Source organism: Ambystoma mexicanum, chromosome 12 (genome assembly GCF_040938575.1).
Source record: "Ambystoma mexicanum isolate Mex_15411 chromosome 12, UKY_AmexF1_1, whole genome shotgun sequence".
Lineage (NCBI taxonomy): Eukaryota > Metazoa > Chordata > Amphibia > Caudata > Ambystomatidae > Ambystoma > Ambystoma mexicanum.
The window spans coordinates 491,414,032-491,435,787 of NC_090936.1; the positions used below are offsets into that span (position 1 = coordinate 491,414,032).

Here is a 21,756-nt window from a genome sequence, read left to right on the forward strand (position 1 = left end):
CCTCACCAAGAAAGCCCACTCGACTACACCTCCTCAAAGGAATTCTTCCGTTCCCCACTTTCCCCCAGAAGCTCAATGTCTCTAGAGCTCTGGTTCTCTCTAAGCTGGACTACTGCAATAGCCTTTACCTTAATCTAACCGCATCATCTCCAAGACCCCTCCAGCTAATACAGGATAGGGCTGCAAGACTTATCCTTGGCTTCAAGCCCATGGACTGCATATCTACATCCGAAAATAATCTCCACTGACACCTGGTTGCTGCAAGGATCAAATTAAAATCACTCTGCATCATCCATAAGGCTGTCTGGGGCCGGGGAACCACGCTACCAATAAATAATCTCCCTCCAGATTTTTACGTTCCTCCAGCAACCAACTCTGTGTCAAGCGTTTCACTTAACAGCGAGCTGATGGCCGATCTCTTTCCTCGGCTGGCTCCCTCCTATGGAACTACCTTCCCCTTCGTCTTGAGCAGGATCTCCTCACATTCCGAAAGCTCCGCAAGACTTTCCTTTTCACCTCCTCTTTCCCTTTATCCCTCTGCTAAACCCCACTGTTGCTGAGATTGTTGACCAGGGTCCTCATGTGTCTGCTTGGCCCCTGGCCTCCCACACCAAATCGCCTTCAGCCCGCCTGCTCCCAGCACTTGCCTTGGCATCCCTGGGCTCGGCCACCACATGACTGCACTCAATTATTCATAGGCAGCAGAGCACTCACCTAAGCACTTACAGCTGCTCACTCTCTAGCACTTCCCTCCAGATACACATGGCACTTATCCCCCAACCTCTCATCCCTTCTCTTTCTCTGCATTTGCAATTTCTTTTTTATTACTACTTGAATTTTAAGCAAAAAAAAAAAAAAAAAAATCTTTTCATTTTTACAAGAATCATCGAGTCTAAATATGTCTTATGTTCTTTGTGGATTTGACTCTGAGCATCTTGAAGTCTCAGGGTTGCGGTTTCCCCCACAGGAAGGAAGGACCAGGATGGAGTTAACTTTTACCGACAGACTAATCTCACTCTTCGACTGGCATTTATTGATCACTGTTAGTTGAGCATATAGTGGCCATCAAAGTGTTGTGCCTTCCCCCTCAGGGCCATCTTGGTTTACAGCCACCTCTGTCGTCGATTGGTTGATCATCTTGAAGGCTAATTCTATCAGTTTGACAGTAGCCAGTGTCCATCTAGTGGTCTCTCCTGAAATTCACCTGTTCCACACCGAATCTTCATCAACCGTTACCGCTCCTTGCAAGAGAGACTGGAGATGGACGTCTCTGTTTAGTTGTGTCTTTGGGCACAACACCACTAAGTGTTTCAGTTTGGTCTCTATTTTTGCATAGGCGGCAACCATTGTCCGTCGAAGGGGATCGGATCGCCAGGATTTCGTGCGTGATCAACAAGTTGAGTCTCGCATTCATGAACATGTCACGCATTCGTTTGTTCAGGAATTTCGTGCAGTAATTCTGTGACTTTGTTGAATGTAAGTGAGAGATGAGCCAGTAGTTTATTTGCGCTTGCTTTGTCTATTGTGATGATCCAGTCCATATATTCCATTTTGCGTTTCACTCTTTCTGGGTTGTCTTTCAGATCTTCTTCTGAACAAGCTATTTGGCTCAGAATTTCTTTTTGCCTTGCAGTCTAATTGTTAAGTGCCTTGCATGTTCCGCTCACGAGTTGTTCGGAGATGATGTTATAGATTGGGAGGGTATCCGCCATTAGAATTTTTCAGTAAAATCGCATCGTGCTTAGCTCTACCGATGATGCCAAAGAAACCAGACCTAATTCGCGTCTAATTGCAGGCATCGATGTAGACTTTGGTAGGCCCAGCACTGCTTTCCAAACGTGTACTTCTAGCTTGTGCCATATCGCGCGTGGCATGTTTAGTTTTGCTTCCATGCCATGGGTAAGTGACGGGACGACCTTCGCCTTGTAGAAGTTAATGGAAGGTGAACGCGAAAATTTGCTGAATTTATTGTCCACCGATCTTGTTTGGGGATGTTAATCGTTTTACCTTGTCCCATAGCTGATCTTGCATCGCCTTCTTTTCTCAAGCTGACCCTTCAATAATCACTCCTAGGTATTTGAAATGATTCACAACTTCAATTTCTGTTTTGTTAAGGAACCACTTCGGCTGTCTAGCCGATGACTTTGTTGTTTTGTCTAAGACCAGAATTTTTGTTTTTATTAATTTCCAGGTTATCATCAGTGTATCTCGCCAAATTGGTTAGTTTGCGTTGTAGACCAATTTGAGTTTGGTCTATTATGATGGCGTCGTCTGCATAGAGAAGTTGTGATATAGTAGCTTTCCCTATTTTTGGTGGGAACGCCCTTATTTTTGATTCGTCGTGTTGGTAATCTCCAAGAAAGACAATGAAGAGGGCCTGAGCTAAGGGGCACCCTTGTTTAACTCCATGCTTAACTGGTATCTCCTCCGACAGTGTTCCTTGTTTGTTTAATTTTACCCGAACCTTGGTTTCGGCGTGGAGAGCTTTTATTGGGTCCAAGATCGAAGTTAGGCATTTCCAGTCATTCAATTTGGACCACAGTTTTTCCCGATCTATTTTGTCAAAAGCTTTGGATAGTTCCACGAATGCAAGGTACACTCTCGGAGGTCCTTCTTTGACTTTTGCTTTCAAGATGTTTATCAGCAGGATGTTTATGGCAGTGCTTCCATTTCTCTGAAAACCTGTTTGAAAGGTGTCCATGCATGGAGCGTTTTTGGCCCAACTTCTGAAATGATCCAGCAGTCGTGTTGCAAAGATTTTGCCGATGATGTCCAGGATAGCTATAGGTCTATAGCTCTCCGGATCTTCTCTGCTTCCTTTTTTGTACACTGGGATGATTATGGCGTTCAACCAGGTTTCTGGAATCATTTTAGTTTCTACACAGTAGGTAAAGATTTTACTAATTACCACTGACCACTCTTTCGGCGACTGTTTCAGGTCGAGAACGGTTAGTCCGTCCGGGCCGGGGGCTCTCGATGTTTTGAGTTTGCCGATAGCATTTTCAATATCCTCTACATTTGAGACGTCGACCCATGTCGTAGTAGTGGCTCCTTCTGCACGGAGTACGCTGGACTGAGGGAGGTCAAATTGAGCCGCTAAGTACTTTGACCATTTTTGTTCTGATACAGCGTTTGAGATCTCGTTGGTGGAGGTCGTGGTCATCGTTTTAATTAATGACCAAAAGTCACCCGATTTCTTTGTGCTAAGTTTTCTCAACATTTGTTCAGTCTCTTGTTGGCAAAGGAGCAGTCTGATGTTTTAGCCAGTTGTTATATGCTTTTGTTTCAATTTCCCATTTTTCCCATGCTTCTTTAGTGTTCGTTTTTGCTGTTCTCCTGAGTTTTCGCACTACTTTTCTTTTTTTCGACCACCAATTTGTCGTAAACGTGTTTAGGTCGAGCCACCTTGTTTTTCTGACCTTCTGCTGGTATTCTATATGGTAGTAGCAGAGGTAAGTAGTTTGGTCGCTCGATAACATGGTGCGATCTGTCTTTATCACCAGGCAGCTCATATTTAGCAGTTATCTTCAAAACGTCTGCTTCGGTCAGGAGTAGCTGAGATTGCTGGTTGTTTGCCTCCACGTTGAACTTGTAGCTCTGTTTGGCGGGGTGCTTTCCTTGCTGTGAGTAGATAAGAAGGTTGTGATCACTGCGAGTAGTTCTTTGGACTTTGAAGGCAAGAATACTTGGTAGGAGGCCTTGGCTTGCAAAGATATAGTCTAAAGTGGCGTTTGCATTCAGACGTTCCTAGGCCGGGGTGATGTTTTGTTCAGGGAACAGAGACGCGATGTTGTGCAGGTTTCTTGATTTGATGAGACATCCAGGCCTTTCCTCATTCGGCTGTAGCTCCTTGTATTACGCAATCCTTATCGTCGTGGTGTATGTTGCAGTTGGCGTTCAGATCTCCACACGCTGATGTCGGTCTTCTTGTGTTCCGTGTAGATCCAGTCTATTGTTTCTCCCATTTTCATGCAAAAGGCTTTTATTGTAGTACGTTGTGGATTCCAGTATGTGTTTATTATCGCCAGTTGAGTGGCGTATTCCGGCTCTAGAGCTGAGGCTTGGTGGGTCCATGTTGTCAGTGTGACCAGCATCTTGCACGATTCCTTCAACTTTCTCGGTTAGGTTAGGCCTGGACCCATTTTAATGGTTGTCAACAGTCTCGAAGACGTCGACCGAGGAGGCTCTGTGCTGCTGGAGATATTTCCATCATGAATCCATCTAATGCCAGCTTGTCCGCCAACCATGATTCTTGTAGACATAGGATATCGTATAGGCCCAGATCGACATCTCCTAAAGTAGTCAGATGTGAGTGACCTCTCGTATTTCACGATCCCAAGGTGTACCTTTCGGCAGATATGACGTACGTTGGTTTTGCGATTCCTTTGGGGGTGGGTTCCGAGATCAGTTGTCGTTGCTATTTTTCTGTTTTCGGATTCCGGGCTGATTTGAGCCACGACCACGGGCCTTGTGATTTAGTCGTATCTCTTGTCTTGGTTGTCTTTCCGTCTCAAATTATGTCGGTTGTGTGCCTGCGTTATATTTTCGAGGGCCTAAATGGGGATTGAGTATAGTAGTCCTCCGATTTGGAACGTGTTGTACGTGAACGTTGTCCGTTCTAATGTCTTTCATGCTCTTTCTTTAACTTCTTTCTTTCGTCCTCATAGCTGGTCCGCCTATGTCGATAGCATTGATTTTCTCGTGCGGAGTTATGGTTTGCGAAGTAGATGCCCTTTTCTCCCTGCCCTTTCCCTATTCGGTGGTCTCGATAGAGCCCTTCCGTTTTTGATGTGTAGCGATATTTGTGGTCTTCCATACCTTTTGGTTGCAACACTTTGTCCTCTCTTATTTCCTTGAGTCTTATTTCCGTCAATATGAAGCCAAGCTGCTCCATTTCTCTGAATGCCTTAGAGCTGATTTGTTGAATTCCGACAGCCTTGACGTGGAGGTAGGCTTTTGCTATATTCCCTCTGTGACATAGTTCGACTAGTTTGATGTCTTCTGTTTTGATTCCTTTCAGTGCATCTATTTTGTTCGTTATTTTTAGGATTGTTTTTCTGTTCAGGATCATATAGCATTCCATTTTTTTTTATTGTTCTACTTTGAATATGCGTTCCTCTTCTTCTGCTTTCAGACATTTGCTTTGATGCCCATTTGCATTTTTCGCCTCTTTTACGATCTGGGGTTGCGTGGCTTCTTGATCTTTAAGAGTCTTCCTTGTTGTGGAACTCACTAGTCTGTCGTTTCTTATTTAGGTGATTGAAAGAGTTTTTCTCTTGGGTCCCGTTGGCATAGGCATGTTTCTTTGGGCCTGGGCTTTTGCCAATTTCTTTTATTCTGTGTTCGGCGTCTTGTGTTAAGCTTGATTTAAGTATTTTTCTTTCGGCTTCCATAACGAACATTTCCTGGTCCAGTTCGTTGGGGTTGTTTTCCTAATGTTGAGAGAGGTTCATCAGATCAGAGTCTTTCATGAATTCATCTGCTGATCTCGGCGATCTGCTAGTATCTACCACTTTTTTGTTCTGCCCAGAGTCTTTAGAGGGTTCTTCTTCTTGGCGTGTGTTTTTTTGGTTTTGTTTTCTTGGTTGGTAGCGCTGTGTTTTCGTGTCGTCGTGGTAGCGGGCTCTTGGCTTGCTAGTTTTAGGACCACCGGTTTTCTTATAGATGGTTGATTTGGCACTCCCGTTGCTAATGATGGTGAAGGACTCAATCTTGATTTTTCGCCGATCTTTCCTTTTGCCTTCGCTATCCTGGCCCCTGCTCGGTTTAATTTTAGCATTTATGGTTTGTTTTCCCTTTTCTGCTTGCAGGGACCATATCAGCTTTCCCAGGTCTTCCATTTTTTTCCCAGCCTTTGTGATGGTTGCTGTTTCTTTCCTCTAAGGCAGTTATGTAGCCTTCTATGTAGGTCATTTTCATGGTCAAGTTGGTAAGAACCGAGGTATTGTCTTGAACCCCATCTTTTATTGCCTCGAAGAGTTTAGAAAATAGAGATAGAGCGATCATAATAGCTGACATGATTGTTAACATGTCTGTTTTTTTATTTGGTGAGTCTTTTTGGGTCGTTATGGAGATTTTGCTTAATCGTCTGTTCTTAGGGGACGGTTGAGTGGTCGCCGGTCTCCTAGGTGTTCGTGGTGGTTCGAACGTCGAGTTGACAACTGACCAGTTTCCTACTTGTTCATGCTCTGGCATGATCAGTGCTGACAATCCCTTGCTAACTTGTCCCGGTTGATTCATGGGGTTCTGATCCGCCTTTTTAATGGGAGTGTGTAATTTCTGCCCCATGCTGACATGGGCTTCAGTCCAAGCGTGGCGATGTTTGCTCGCTTGAGATTCCTTGCTTCGGTCCACCTGATTTGCCGGAGGAATTTTGTCACTCACGGTCTGGTCTGTTTGTTTTTTCACCACATCGGATAGCTTTGAGATTCCCTCCTCCTGTAGCGGCCACTCAGGCTGTTGCTTTGCATTCTTGGTTGATCCTGTCCGGGGACATTGTTGGTCCATGTCCTGTCTCGTCTTCGGGTTAGTAGCCAGAGAGATGTTCCCACTTTGAGCTTGGTTCGCATTTGTTGTTTTTTTGGGTGAAATCGGTGGGGGGTGAGGAGGGTGTATTTCTTTTGGGGATAGATTAAGTTCATGACCCCGTTCCTGGATCGGTTTTGCGATATTTATTTACTGGGAGGGTTTCTTGGACAGCTTCAAGTATCTCTGCGTCCGATAATTCCGTGTCTGTATCTAGTTTCCGTTTTTGGTGAAAAATGCTTTTAAGGTACCAGACATCAATAGGTTCGGCAGCCATTTAGACTGTGCTGCACTTCTTTTGTGTGTTTTTTGGTGCTTATTTGCTATTGTTTTACCCTTTATTATTTTTGGGTCACTACTCTCTTGTTTTTTCCTATTCATTTTGGTATTGGCATTGGTGATTTGATTTCTTCGTGGTAGCGTGATTTTGTTGTCATTTTTCTGTTTTTTCGCTTTCACAGAGGACTGACTTGCCTCCAAGTCTGTCTCTGAGTTTTCTTCCTCGTTGCCTCCTTCCGAGTCGCTTTCTTCTTCCTCCTCGCTATCCTCACTATCTCGTATAGATATGCTAGGCTCAGTGTCTCTGTCTTATTTCACCATTTGGATTTTGTTAGATCTTGTTGGTTCTTGTCTTTGTTGAAGGACGCTGTGTGTTGGGGAACGCTGGGTTCCGAGTGCACCATGACAATAGTGCATTTATTTTTAATTGCGGGTTCCCGTTCTGGATTTATGTTGGTTAAATCAACAGTCTCGTGAAGTGCTTTAAAGCCACCCGCACCTTCAGTTTCCGTTCCAGCTTCAATCGCCGGCTCTGCGCCACTCGATGCGCTTTGCTTCCTTGGCTCCGCCCTCAACTCAGGCGAGCGCTCAGGTTCCAGCAGTGGCTCGGGAAGCGCGATCGCTGGCAGTGGGGACCAGCCGTCACGCTCCACCTCGCTGCAGCATGCCCGCACAGGGCCCCGGCAGAGGCCGCCCCTCGACCGCCCCCACCGGTACCTCACTCGCCTCACCGGCGGTAGGCGGGACGCTGCTCGGTTCGCAGAGAGGTGAGCAGCTAGTCTCCCGACTTAGGTCTTGCAGTTCTTGTGCTTCCTTATGAGCATGGTTGACGTGAATTGGCTGCCCTCGGTTCTCAGCGAGGTCGACATGATTCGAATCTTCGCTGAGGGGGGGCTTGTGGTTTAGTATGTTTGGTGTGTTTTTGGTGCTTCTGAGACGGCGGCGGCACTGATCCGCGTCAGTGACAAAGTCTTCAATCCGCTCCTTTCTCGCCAACTTCCACTCAGGTTGGGTCAAAGACCGTGTAGGCTTCATATGCGGCTACATTGCTCCTCCGCTCACTGCGGATCCCGCGGACTACTGCAGACTACTCCAACTCGCCTCACAACTCTGCACATTTTGAATGCTCACAAGGCCTAGTAGGTCCACCTCTATTTTTCATGGTTACATTTTTTTCATCTCCCATGTTCCCTCCCGGTTGTCAAGTGGGCGCTTTGAAACACAATGTACTTGTTTTACAAGCACGTAACACATGTACAATAAATAAACATCTTTACCATTTGTTCCTTGAAAGCCTCCCACTGAGCCCTGAATGTCAGCCTGACGACTTACCAGGGGTCGTCCGCAGAATCGGACCTGTGTCGATGGTGTTGTTTCTTCTTGTGGGAGGAGGAAGAAGATGAGTGACTACAGGACTGTGATCTCTTCTTGTTCTTTTTTTCTGTGTCCATCTTCCTTCTCAGGATCGGCCCCTTCGTCTCAGTTTCTGGTGATCGAACGGTCAACCGCACCAGAGATTTTGAAGGTTGACCCACTGCAAGTTTGAACACCCATTCCCTGAGAGATTTTGGGTTAATTTTTCTGCACGAACCACAGCCCTCTGTGTCGCGACCGGCGCTGAGGAACCACACGCAGATGTCATGAGGGTCCATTAAGAACATTTTGGAGCTGCAGTCCCTAAAGCCATTGAAACCCGGATACCTTGGGCACAGACATGGCTCAAACTCGTGAACAATAACGACGAAAACGTCGAATGAAAAAGCTATGGATTAGCAGTGTTCCTCAAACAGAGTGCTGAGCTTGCAGAAAAAAGGAACTGAGGTTTAGGGGCGTAGTGACACAGTATATGTACGACGACCAATGTCATGTCTGAAGCCGACTACTGGTGCCTCAAGTCTATACCGAACGACAGACAACTGTCTAGGTGCACCACACCCACGTTGAAAAGTTTTCAGAGAAGCTGCCACCACAATGGATATCCATCTGATGTGGAATCTGCAGGAGAAAGGCAATCCAATGAAGGTAATCCTTCTTTGACTCATTGATGGTCGGGGAGGGAGGAGAGCAGGGAGTTGGCCACGTCTGGCGTTACCACAACCTTATTTCAAAAGGCAGATGGTCCAGTGTCAATGTTAAAGGTATTTGTACCGCGCCCTGTCACCACCGAAGTGGTTTGCACCGTTCGCTGAGCTTAAGCGCAGTTAACGGGTCTGTGCGAACTCCCATGTGCTGTTGTGTCAGGTTATGTGTTGTTAGTCTGTTCTTAGTGTCTGTGAAAAGTGTGTTTGTGATGTGTGGTACTTTGGGGGAATGTCAGGTGTGGTGGGGGGGCGAGAAGGGAGTGTGTGTGAGGGGGTTGCAAGTGTTGCCCCTGATGAGGGTGGGGGTGCTTGTGAGGGTGCAGGATGAATGGGATACATGAAAGAGGGGCTAGGAGAGTGGAGATGGAGCCAGAAGGGGATGGAAGGATTGGGATGATGCTGGGTTTTAGATTTCCCTGGGAGTGTTGAAGTGGTTGGGGTGTGTTCCTGCTGAAGGAGTTGGTGGATTTGTTGAGGGACTTCACTGGATTGGGAACAATGGGGATTATGGAATGGTGTGTGGGTGAGGGGTGTGGGTAGGGCTGAAGGGGGCAGATTGGGAGAGACGTGCAGCGATGCAATGTCATGGGTATTGCGGATTCTGTGTTTGAGAGGATTCTTGGGTGCCTGTGGTGTGTGTGAGAGGGCAGCTGCCGAGGAGGAGGTGTTGTGGCAAGCAATGCTCGGGCAACACTTAGGGATGGGAAGGTGCAGGGAGAGGAGGGTCTGGAGAGGAATGGAGGGGGATGGTGTGGAGGGGAGCATTCCCCCAGTGGGCAGGGTGTGTGATGAGAGCAAAGTAGGTAGGGCGGTCTGTCGGTGTTCTGGTGTGCCAGAGTGCCCCTCTGGTTTGGCAGTTAGTTGGCATTATAAAAAGGAACTGCTGAGTCAGTTCAAATAAAAATAATGGCAGTGGCTAATTTGGTTGTCCTGTTGGATTTGAAAACACTGGCTAACTCATAGCTCTCATCAAAATTAGACACAGTGGCTAACTCAAAAGTTAGCGACTAAGATTGAGAAAGTGGTTAAACTCAAGAGTCTCACTGACACTTAGGCTATAGTTTAGAGTGCAGTTAGAAATATGAGTATTTATAGTACTGTGTTCAATATTCAGCTAGATGCAGAGCAGGGCTAGACTTGAATACTCAGCTAAATGTTGGCTATACTCAACTATTCAGCTAGATGCAACACAACCTCAATGCAAATTATACAGGTTTATACTCTGATCTTCAGCCAAATGCAATACAGGGCTAGATTTAAATATTCAGCTAAATGCAAAACATGGCTAAACTCAAATAATCGGCTAAATGCAATAAAGGCCATACTCAAATATTCAGCTATATGAAATACAGGGCTAGACTCGAATATTCTGCTGGGAGAGGAACAATGGTTATATTACAAACATTGGGTAAATGTGAAATGGGGGCATCCTCAACAAAATTAAGCTTTATAATGCAAAAGCTGCACACTGGAAGGGGGGGCTAGATTAAACTGCTAGATGATAAATTAGCTCAGAGCAATGTAGGGCTTACTCAGTTGCAAATGGGTCCAGCTCACAGTGTAAGTGAGTTTGATTCAGCAGAGGCTTCTACTACATTAAACAAGGTGGGAGACGGACCTAGTGGCTGTGCTCAGGAATGTACAGGAATATAGTATGAAGTGTATGTTCACAGGGCAGCTGACCACAACATGTCGAAGGGGAGGCTAAATGCAGAACTACAAAGTTGGCTATGCAGATCAATGAGTGGAGCTTATCTTGATGTTGTTGACAGATTTTAACTCCTGGCTTGGGCTCACACGGACAAACAGGGTCAACAGGGGATAGGAGCTGCCCTTCGCTGGCTGCCCGGGCAAGGCTGCCCTGGAACACATTCTGATATGGAGGTGTTCTGATCACGTTACACAGATGCTGGCCAATAGAGAGTGACCTAGGCAGGCAGTGGGAGGCGTAACTGGGAGCAAGTGGCACAAGAGGCCAGGGAATAATGGGAACCAGCAAAAATCAAGCCAAAGCGGTCTTACCAGGACAAAGGTGCTTCGTTCACAGGAAATGCATCATGACAAAACATGCAACACTCTTGCATGCACACACTTAGAAAAAGGATTTTTTTTCTTACCAGCTGTTTCCCGAATCAGTCTTCCCAGAGGGACTCCTCTCCAGGGAGAAGGCCTCTGTTTCTGGTGCTCCAACCTCCACCATGCCAACAGGAACCAGGGAGTGTTTCTTGCCATGTGCAGTGGAGCCGATGCATGGCCATCCCTTGGGACAATTTCTTTTTGAAGTTGGAGTGCATGCGCTCTGACTTCAGAAATAAATTGTTTCTTTCTGAAGCTTGACAGGGCCAACCCACCCAGGACAGGGTGGGACATGGCCTCCAGCTCTGTGGGTGCCTCCAGGGGCCGCTGATATTCCAGTGCTCGTGCTGCCCGATTTAGGGGTCTCCTGTCTCAGTATCAATTCAAACGAGCTGGGTTAACTACTGAACTACTATAGTAGATTTGCCATCCTCCCGTTTTAATTTTCAGGTAGACATTCAGGTTCCCAAGAGGAAAAGGGTTGCAGTGTTTCTGTGTATCAGTTACATCCCTTCTTTGGTTTCTTTCCAGTCAGAAAGAAGTGCTCCCTCCATCCTGTTGAGCAGCCCCGCCTTTTACTCTACTCCCCCGCACCAGTCTATTTGGGTTTCCAGGAGGCAGTGATGTTGAAGGAAAAGTCATCCTTACTCAAGCCCCTGGATCAGGGGGTGTTGCTGTGGCTGCAAGACATTAGCAACAGTACTCCACAGTGCAAACACAAGCATAGAGTGATATACTCACATTAAGGCCAAAATGGGTTGCTTAAAGTCACCACTTCCTAGGATCAAAATAGGCTACCACAGACCTAGAACATGCTTGAAGTGGTAAGGTGACTTAAGTGACCATTGCTCAGAACCCAAAAACAAGGTAAAAGCACTAAGAAAGCCAACTGGAAAAAGTAAAGTCTTTAGGAGACACATAAAATGAGGCAGCAGAAACACCCACAAATTAGTTCCGCCAAAAAGGGAGGCTTTCTATTCAGAGACTCTTTTCTTCAAGTTTACCACCCTAATAAAGTTGTCATGACTTATTAAGGGGGAAATTACCACAGTAGATAAGAGCAAGCCTTTTTAAAATTCAACACAGCTAGTGTTGCCAAGAGCACCAAAATCAGGGGAGAAATAGCGAGATGTCCATTTGGGAAAGACCTTTTCGGAAGTTTATCGGACAGATTTACTACATGGACAAAAGTCAGTCCATCAATCACTGCAAGCAGTGTAAATATTGCATATAATTACTACCAATGGTCTGTGGCCAATATATTATTGAGACGACAAATCAAAGTATTGACACTAATATGCGTTAGGTAGTATATATGAATGTCAGAACTTCCCTTCTAAATCAAACCCCGTTATTATCTCAGAAAAAAAAGGTATGGTGTCTGCAAGCAAAATGTAAATAATTACTGAACAAGAGAAGGTAAATGGGTACTATGACTTCAGAAGCTGGGCAACAGACAATTGTCTTCTAAAGTCCTAACAACATCACAGGGAAGGCATAATTAGCATGACAGATAAAACTTGCCATTATGAAGGGAAAATGTAGAGGAACGGACAAAGACGTATGGTGCCGAATACACAAACACTTTGGAATCATATCCATGAGAGTGAATGCTCCAATCAGCTAGGTATGCAGAAGCTCAGAGCTGTTCAACACGATAGTTAATTTCTAGATTATTTGTTGGAGGGACAGCATTCAACTTAGGTGCTCCACATAAGACAGCCAAACTTACCCCTGGGGATCTGTCTCTGGGCGCATGTCATAGACGTGGCACTGGGCCAGCCTTACAATCACTCCAGACCTCAACAGCTCCAGGGCCGCCTGCTGGTTCTTTGCAACTCTGGTCAGGAATGCCTTAAGAGAAGAACAGAAAAGCAGACATCTTTTTCAGACGGTCATCTACCATCAAAGCTTCAATACGTGCAATGATCTACAACCTAATGAAAAAAGTACATGTTTTTGAGTTTAATTCACTTCCTTTCGACCCTTGCCAAAGATCTAAGCATTCACATCAAATTAAGTGATTTATAATTTATACTTTAGATAACTTGCATGGTAGTAGGTCCCTTTTTGTAAACTGGGTGAGCTGGGTCATATTTCAGATGGCTTTTTTCTTTGACGTACTTATGGCCAGCAAGGCTTTTACACCAAAGCGTCAATGCAGAATGCAAGTCTTTTTTTATGTGCTGCCTTGACAGTTGTAAAAAGGTTTTTCAGTACTGCTTCTGATGTAGGCTTCTGAGAAGGCTCTATAGGTAGACCTGCAAAGATTTACCACAAAAGTCTACCTTAACTCTCACTTGGGAATGAGGCTGAGCAGTAAGCCTTAAAATGAGGAAATCAAGGGTTTGGTGTAAAGTGCAATTAACAGACAAGTGCAATTAAGGGCCCTATCCTATCGCCGTGGCTCTTCAATGTCTATCGCGCTCACCTAATCTCATCCTTCTTGCCTCATTTCCAGTGCTGTTCGGGTGACACACAGCTTTCCTTAAAATTGCCTTAAAATTTCCCTCTACAACCTCCCCATCCACTTCTCTCATTCCCGATTGTCCATCCAGGAATGATGTGCTGCTAACAATCTCAATGCCAGTAAAACGGGAGATCCTTCTCATTGTGACACCTACATCCTGTTTTCCTCCTACCCTCTAGCCGCCCTCCTTGGGCCCTTCACCCTCACCATCCTGAGAGGCCAAAAACCTCAGGGTCTTCGAGTCTGCTCTTTTCTTCACCCCTCACATCTCGGACCTTGCCAAGAAGGCACACTTCCAGCTTCAACAGCTCATAAGCATTCTCCCTTTCCTCCACAGAAGCTCAATGGGCTTTATTATAAATTTGCCGGTCCGGTAACAACGGTACCGTTAAGCTTGCCGGTACCATTGTAACCGCACCAGCAAACTCTGCTCGCTGGTGCCTCCTGCCTGGTGGGCGTACCAGCACCCGCGAGCAGAGCATGTCGGATGCACCGGCACCATTCATGAATGGTGCCGGTGCATCCGACCTCCTCATTCCCATTGAGCCCTATTGGGCTAATTGGCAATGGGGAGCATTTTATTCTGGGGCCCACGAATGGGCAACTACCGGGTCTGCCGGGCCGAATGACCTGGTAATTGCCCATGAGCGGGTGCCGGAAAGAAAAATTATACTGGCGGCAGCCATGCTGGTTTTACCGGCACGGCTAACGCCGGTCTCATAATGAGGCCCAATGTCTCTAGAGCTCTGGTCCTCTCTAGGCTGGAGTATTGCAACAGCCTCTTCCTCAATCTTCCCCTCTCCTCCCTACGCCTCCTTGAGCTAAAATAGAGCTGCACGATTTATCCTTGTCCTCAAGCCCAGGGACCGTATCATTCCAGCCCTAAAATATCTCCCTGTGGCCTTGAGGATCAAATTCAAGACCTCCTGCATCATCTGCAAGGCTTTCCGGGGTCTGGGACCATGCTATCTCCAACTTTCTCTCCCTAAATACTCCTCTGCTAGAGCCCTCTGCTCCTCTAATTCCAACTCTAACTGTCAAACGCTTCTCCAAGCAGAGAGTGGGGCGCAGGTCCCTCTCTTCGGCTGGTGCTTTGCAACAGCCTCCCTGGCCCTCTCTGACTTGAGCTGGAGCTCCTTAAGTTCCGGAAACTTCTCCAAAAAAATGTTTTCTCCACCTCTTTCCCTTCCTTGCTAATCATCCCACTGCCGCTGAAACCAGTGGTCTGATCCTCATGAATCTTACAGGATACCAGGCCATCTGCCCAGTCGACACCAGCACCGCCCCTCCACTGCATTGCTCCCTCCTTGATGGCTGTGTATCCCACCTTTGGGATTCGCCTACCCTAGCACTTAGCCCAAGGCCTCCCCCTTCGCACTTCCCTCCAGGGCCCCTACCAGCACTTGATCATTCCTAGCCACCCCTCCTCCCAGCCAACCCTACCTCTTGCACTTCTCTTCACTCCACTTCCACGTTCGAATGGCACAAGGCCTAGTATGACCTCGACTGTATATTTCCTGTTTTGCCAATGTTATTCATTCCCCTTGTTCCCTCCCCACTTACCCTTGTGGCACCTGGAACCAATTCCGTTGTAGTCGCCCAACAAATGCTCAATAATTAAAAATAAATAAACACATACGTATCAAGAAATAGATTGCCCATACAGCGAAGTTTAAAAATACCAATTTAGCAACACATACAACTTAAGCCAGATACTAACCCAATTAGGACTAACTGTATTCTTCAGAAGACTCAAAGCTTCAATAGAAACGCATAACAATATAACCTATAGTCAGGGTCGAGGGAATGTAAGTCCATATTTCATAGGCCTCACTGTTATGAGGCAAAATGAGCACAAGACTAATCTTAGGAAGTCCAAGACCTATCCTAAGAACAGAGGTTTTAGCTCCTTTGTAAAGTTATTCACAGTTTTCCCCTACGAAGCAATGGGGCTTGGAGAAGTTAATAGTACAAGGGGCAGTATATGGACAACTTGTTTTATCTATTTTTATTTTTTATTAAAGGATTTCGTTTTTGTTTAACAAACTTTTCATCATTCATCAAAGAGAAACAAGAGAAAAAAAAAATCAGTTTCAGTTTAAAAAAAAATCCTTACAAAATGTCAGGAAAAAAAGGAATCCAAACTCCAGCGTCTGTAATAATGTCGCAAATATAAGAAGCCAAAATCGAACTTTCCCAGAACCAGTCTGATAAAAATCTATTATGGTGTCAGTGACATAATTTCAAACCGAAATTGGACAACTCTGAATATAAGTCTTTTATGAGATCCACGCATCAATATTTCCCAACAGTCTTCGGGAGAAAGTGACGATTTTTCAGGCAGCAGCATGGTGGCATACTTTTCTCTAGTGGATGTTAAGGCTTTGCATAATATTAGGAGATGATTGAAAGATTCTGGTTCAACTTGGTCTTTACAGAACCGACAGGCACGGGCAAGATCTGGCAATTGTCCAGATTGTAGTTGCACCTCCCTTGTTGGTAGCAGATTTAGCCGCATTCTGGACAAGTGCTCTCACTGTTGGTTCTGGTGTTGGAGGTGGAGGGGCTGCAGGAGTAGAGTGAACTTCAGCTGACAACTAGAACAGCTGGTCTGTGAGATTCAATTATTGTGTTCTCAGTTAGCACCCTAACGAAATTGATCACCACTAGGCTAAACTTGGCTGAAGTTGAAGGAAGACTTGTGCAACAACTCCTACAATGTTGGAAGACGACCAGGAACATCTCCAGCATGAGGAGCAGTTGACGTGGATGCAGGCAGGATCTGCAGGCAGCAGGACAAGAGACGCAGGCTCCACAAGGGCTTCCCCTTCTTGATAGAAGGAGGCATCAATAGAACAGTGATGTCCCAGGCTCACAGCAAGGATGTCATCGACTACTCGCATCTCAAGGATGACAACCTCAGCGATCGATGCAAGACTTGGAATGAGTTTGATCCACCAGTTCAAGGGAGGAAAGGAGGGCACAGGGGAAATTATCCCCTGTTGATAGAGGGGCAGAGTTTCACGTTGCGATGGATGACTTGGCCCATAATGGACTGATCGGCAGCCTTCCCTCTTACCCACCGGCATTCCTGTTCGGCCTCTTCATCTTACGTTAAGGGCACCAGGTCCTTTCTTAATATGCAAAATCCATGTCTAGGAGTAGAGTGGGGAACCAGCCCACCTCCAACCTATCTGGGGGGGATGCAGAGGAGGGTACTTCATTCCAAATTCTGAGCAGCTGTCAAATCATGGGTAGCCAATGAAGGTGCAGCGCCCCCCAGTCAACAAGTTACACTGATACAAAAAGGCTACTTCCCTTTCCCGAGCCTGCAAAGAGGATGCCCATATATGGCCACATCCTACACTTGCCTGGGAGTAAGACCGACATGACTGAGAACAAAAACAGGGCTTCACACAACATGGCCAGAAATATTGAGCACTGTAGTACCCAACATGCTACTATGCAGTGTGGCGGGTCAGAAGGATGACGCAGACTCTTAGAGGATATTTCAAAGCTGTGCTTATTAAAGAATAAGTATAAGACCCCATTTTTTTCCTAGGGCTATGGGGTGTTCCCTACCTAATAAACTAAGGTGCTCGTCAGTCCTCTGTGAATGTCCAAAGAATCGGTCTACAATCCAAACGTACCCTAACTGAACAGTCCACTATTCTAACAACTAAAGACAGGAGAAGGACTTCCTTCATCTGGGCTTCGCTTCATGCAAACAACTTCTTCTTGATTCTTAATAGGTGATCCAGTGCCCAGCGAACCCTCAGTCCGTCTACTAGCTTCACTTTTGCTTGTGGGAGGACCCATAAGTATTGCCTCAGGCCGCGGAGCGGCCACGGAGCTAGTCGCACAGGTAGGAGCAGCAGTCTTTGCAGTCCTTGTCAGGCCTGCGGGCCTGCAGGAAGAAGAACTGTCATGCCTCCTCCCACGACTATCCCCTCCGCTGATCAGCAATTGGAAGGCGATGGTGAAAAAAGGTGCCTCCGGAGCTCCAAGGCTCAACCAGGAAGTAAGGATTTGCCAGTGAGACAAACTCCACACAGAAGCCGCCTGCAGTCGGCACCGCCAAAGTTTTGTGAATAGCCAGTTGCGCATAAAAGAGAAAGTCAAAGTAATTGCCGCACCTCTACTGCCGCCACCAAACACTCATACGCATATGGCGCCAAAGGCGAGTACTAAGCAGAAGCCCGATGGCGAAGTAGTAATGCAGTTAAAAGATCAACAACACGCGGCGCACAGCCCCTTCACAAACGACAGTCGGCCGAGCCAGGCTGTTGGTGCAGTCATCACACCGGGGGCCGGAGGGCTGCTGGAGGTGAGGCTAGTCCCAGCCAAACTACCGGTCGTCGCCTTGAGGACTAAGGAGGTGTATAGCTCAACAAGGGACCAGGACCAGGTCTCCGCCCTAGTCTCTTTGTCTGCGCAAAATTCAACAGCAGAAAATCCAAATGACGGGAGTCTTGTCCAACTACTAGGGAACTCAAAGGAAATTGCACACAATCCAGGCAACTCGCCACTTACCTGCTCCCCTTTCCGCGGCTCCCAGGACCAAGAAGGTCTCTCCCTCCACGCCGAGATGCAAGCTCAGCACTCGTCGATGGCTCCTCCCCAGGCGGCGGGGCCTCCATGACAGAAGCCGGCACCAAAGTTCAGAGAAACGGTGCGTCTGCACAGCAGACTCACAGATAGAACAGGATCTGTTACAGGCAGAAGGCGGCGCCGGCGGATCATCAGCAGTTGCAAAGAATTATGCCACAATCCCGGAAGCTGATCAGTCTCATTTGCTGAAGGAAAAAACAGGCGCCCAATAAGCGTAGACTGGCAATGCTAAAGGCAACACAAAAGAGCAACAGCAAAGTGAACACCAGCTGCCAGAAACATTGTGCACTTACCAGCCGGCGCTTGGCAAAAAGAATTCAGCCCACCGGCGTGTGAAATTTCAAAGAAAAATACAAACAATAATACATAAAAAGACACTTGCAAAAATAGCGCAAGGCAGTTCCCTGAAAGACTTCTTCAAAAAACAGGGGACGAGAAATCACAACCACCTTCACAAACTCTCTGATGCAGAGATCCTAGAAGCAATCAAGGAAAAGCCTAAAGATAACATCAGCCCCCGTCTCACGTGAGGGCAACAGACCTTGGCGAAACCTCAATACCATCTCGCAGGAGCACCCAAAATGTTAGCAATTATCAGTCACCTCCACGGGGAGCCAACCAGGACTCATTCCTGAACACATCACAGAGGCGTCAGAGCCTCGGAAACCATTGGCCTCTAACACAAAAGGACACACCGACACAAAAACTCGACATGACCACGATCATGTCTGCCATCACCATCGCGCTGGCCCCCTTTTGCAAGCTATATGAGGCCATAAATGACAACTTGAAAGACCATTCAACGATGTCGGCGATGATGCACACCAAACTAATATACTTAGGTTACATCTCGGCGATGGAAAAAAAGACACACTCCCTCAAAGACATTAACTGCACCAGGCCCACCAAGAGTGACTCGGGGGACCAAAAGATGCACCACAGATCCAGGCAACGAAAAAGGTAAATCAAAAACGAGGTCATTCATATCCCAAAGCACTCAAACTGAGCAGGAAAAGCACAAGTCGGCATCAAAGAAGGGCCCGAATTGGGAACATTTCACCATATTAAACTCCCAACATGGCAATAATCCGGGAGGAAGCACCACACTGCCGGAGGTTTTCTTCTTCAAAGAAAGTTCCCCAACAAAAGGCACCACTAAGGCAAATGCCCAGAAAAGGGATCTTACTCGGAGCCAAAGTAAAGACACGTCGAAAAGTGGCACAAGCCTACTCGAAAAGGATCAAAAGGGCCCAAGAACTTTTGATTCCGAAAAAGCAAGCGCTTTTAAAATTACACGATTCAACAGGTACTCAAACACAGCATTCGGCGAAAACCAGCCTGGAAAAAACGCCAAAAAAAAAAACTATAAATTGGCAACAAGGAAAACAAGTCTGCAAGCCAGGACCGATCCAAAAGGGTGCACAATGGAAAATCAGTCTCAAAAACCTGCCATGAAATCACCAAGAACGGCAGATGAATTTCTCGCTGATATGATCTCCATGAATATTTAGCAGCATCTAAATGCTGACTTTGAAGAAGCACAAGACAGGTCACCGAGGGAAAATACAGCCAACAAAGAAACACAAAGGTCCCGGAATGAAAAGCAACAATAAAAAAAAAACACACAGCTTAGAGAGACAAAGAAAACCTCAGGACGACTCTTCAAACAGCATGAGAAATCAGCGAAGGAAGGAAAGCTGCAGCGAGCCTCACCAGCGGGATCGCCTAGCGGCTGCTACCGAGGCGAAAAAAAAAGTACATAAAAAGCACGATAAGCAAAAGGACATGGCATCAGAGAAGCATTTCAACCAAGAGCCTTCATGAACCAGCAACTCCGGTCGATCAGGGGGCGGCCTGAAAGAACGACACCAGAGGACTGTCAGGTCAACTGATTGAGACAGGCGACCCAGATATGACAGATCAGAGCAAAGTTCGGATACGTTGACCTTGAAATTAGAACAATCGCCGCGAAATAACGCGGACATTGTGCTCAACAGAAGAACAGTGAGTTACATCTTTAGCAAAATCACCACTTTGAAAAGCCTAAAATCAGAGGACTATGCAAGCGTTGAACCATACCACAGAGGGACGATCGCGAAAGCCTATATCCACATAAGATCTGCCGCCTTCAATCAAAAAAGCTCTAGAGGAGTTGACACTATGTGGTTTCCATCTGTCAATACTGGCAAAAGCCAGCCACGCATTGTCCGCCCGGGTACATAGACAGGAGCAAACAGCTAATAATAGTCACCACAAGTCCAAAACGGAAGATCTGTACACCACCAACAGAATGCCTCGACATGATTAAGCCGACAGAGTCCAGGCAATTGCACAACAGAATCTCAACCCCCTCAATGAAGATCGATCCAAAGGGGGATAGGACGGCAAGAAAGCCGTCATCGAGGGCGCCTCAGACGTCGCTGTCAACAAACCATAGCCCTCAGAACGGGGGCTCTTATTCAACAGTTGACTCGCCTAAAACAAAACACCGAGACTACTCAGGCACCACCTCAGTCAAACCACCAAGCCTGCTGGAAAAAAAACGCTACTCTCGCCAATTAAGCAACTTTGGGCCTGGTTGCCAAAATCATTGTCGGCTCAAAACAAAAAATAGCAATTCGCTACTGACGGCAAAAACGTACAACCGTCGGGGATGTTAGAAGATCCTACTCAGTCAGCTACTATACTACACATGGGCTCATTGAATACGCAGGGATACCAGCATTTGATGAAAAAGGGTGGTGTCAATCTGAGTGATTTCGACATCTTGGCCTTCCAAGAAACGTGGCCATCAGAAACACCACATCTCGATGGCTTCAGCATAGTAATTTCGTCAGCGTAAAAAAAAGAGTGCCATGGGCCGCCCTTCGGCCGGAATACTATTGGCGGTTCGCTCAGGAAGAGGTATCAGCATTCAAAGGACACGGTCATTTTCCCTATACCATCTGGGAGTTTTGACAACTTGGACCATGTTAGACCTCAAAAGCAATCGGAAAAAGAGCTACCGGTTGCAATCATCAGCGTCTATTGGAACCCCCAATCCATTACGGACGAATGCTTCCTAAAAAGCATTGAAAAAGCAGTCGATTCTCTCTACGTAGAAACAGAAGTTACTCACATCATAATTTGTGGAGACCTGAACGCTAGGTGTTCTCTATCTTCGGAGATAACCCAAATCGCTGGCCAACGTGGGAGAGAGAAACTTCAAGAGCGACAATCGAATACATATTTGCGTCAGAAAATATGCTCAATTTGGCGACCTCTCTTGAAGTCATCAAGACCGTGGAAAGCGATCACAACTTGCTGAAAGCAACTTGGGTGACACTGAGTCTAGGTGCCCTGAGGGTCGAAACAAGAACCGAGTGCAAGAGCCAAGGGACCCGTCTAAAACTAACAGTGTCGAGAGTAAAAGAGCTAACCCTCATGTATCACAGGCAACTGGCTGGCAACAATTCGCTCGCCGAGATAGAACCTGACTACCAACCTCTTCTGAGCCCGTACAAGACAAAGAGAAAAACTTGCTTTGAAGGACCCAAGTGTACATCACTATGACAAACACCTGGTGGCGAAAAGAGTCGTCTTGACACGCCTAAGAAGGAAGGCAAAAATCATGAACTCAGATTCGACCCAAAGGGAGCTGAACAAAGAAGTCAAGTCCTACAAAGCATGGCTAAGAAACCATTGGATCGCTCTACATCAAAGAGACTGAAGAAA

At 46.5% G+C, this 21,756-nt stretch overlaps 1 protein-coding gene across 1 annotated transcript in view; it reads right to left on the reverse strand.

The window, feature by feature from the left end:
- The window catches only part of NUP205 (nucleoporin 205), a 1,887,652-nt gene that overhangs the window by 290,222 nt on the left and 1,575,674 nt on the right, over window positions 1–21,756 (reverse strand). The window contains exon 33 of the mRNA XM_069628771.1: window positions 12,694–12,815. Within this exon, the coding sequence (XP_069484872.1) occupies window positions 12,694–12,815 (122 nt within the window). The remainder of the gene's footprint in view (window positions 1–12,693; window positions 12,816–21,756) is intronic.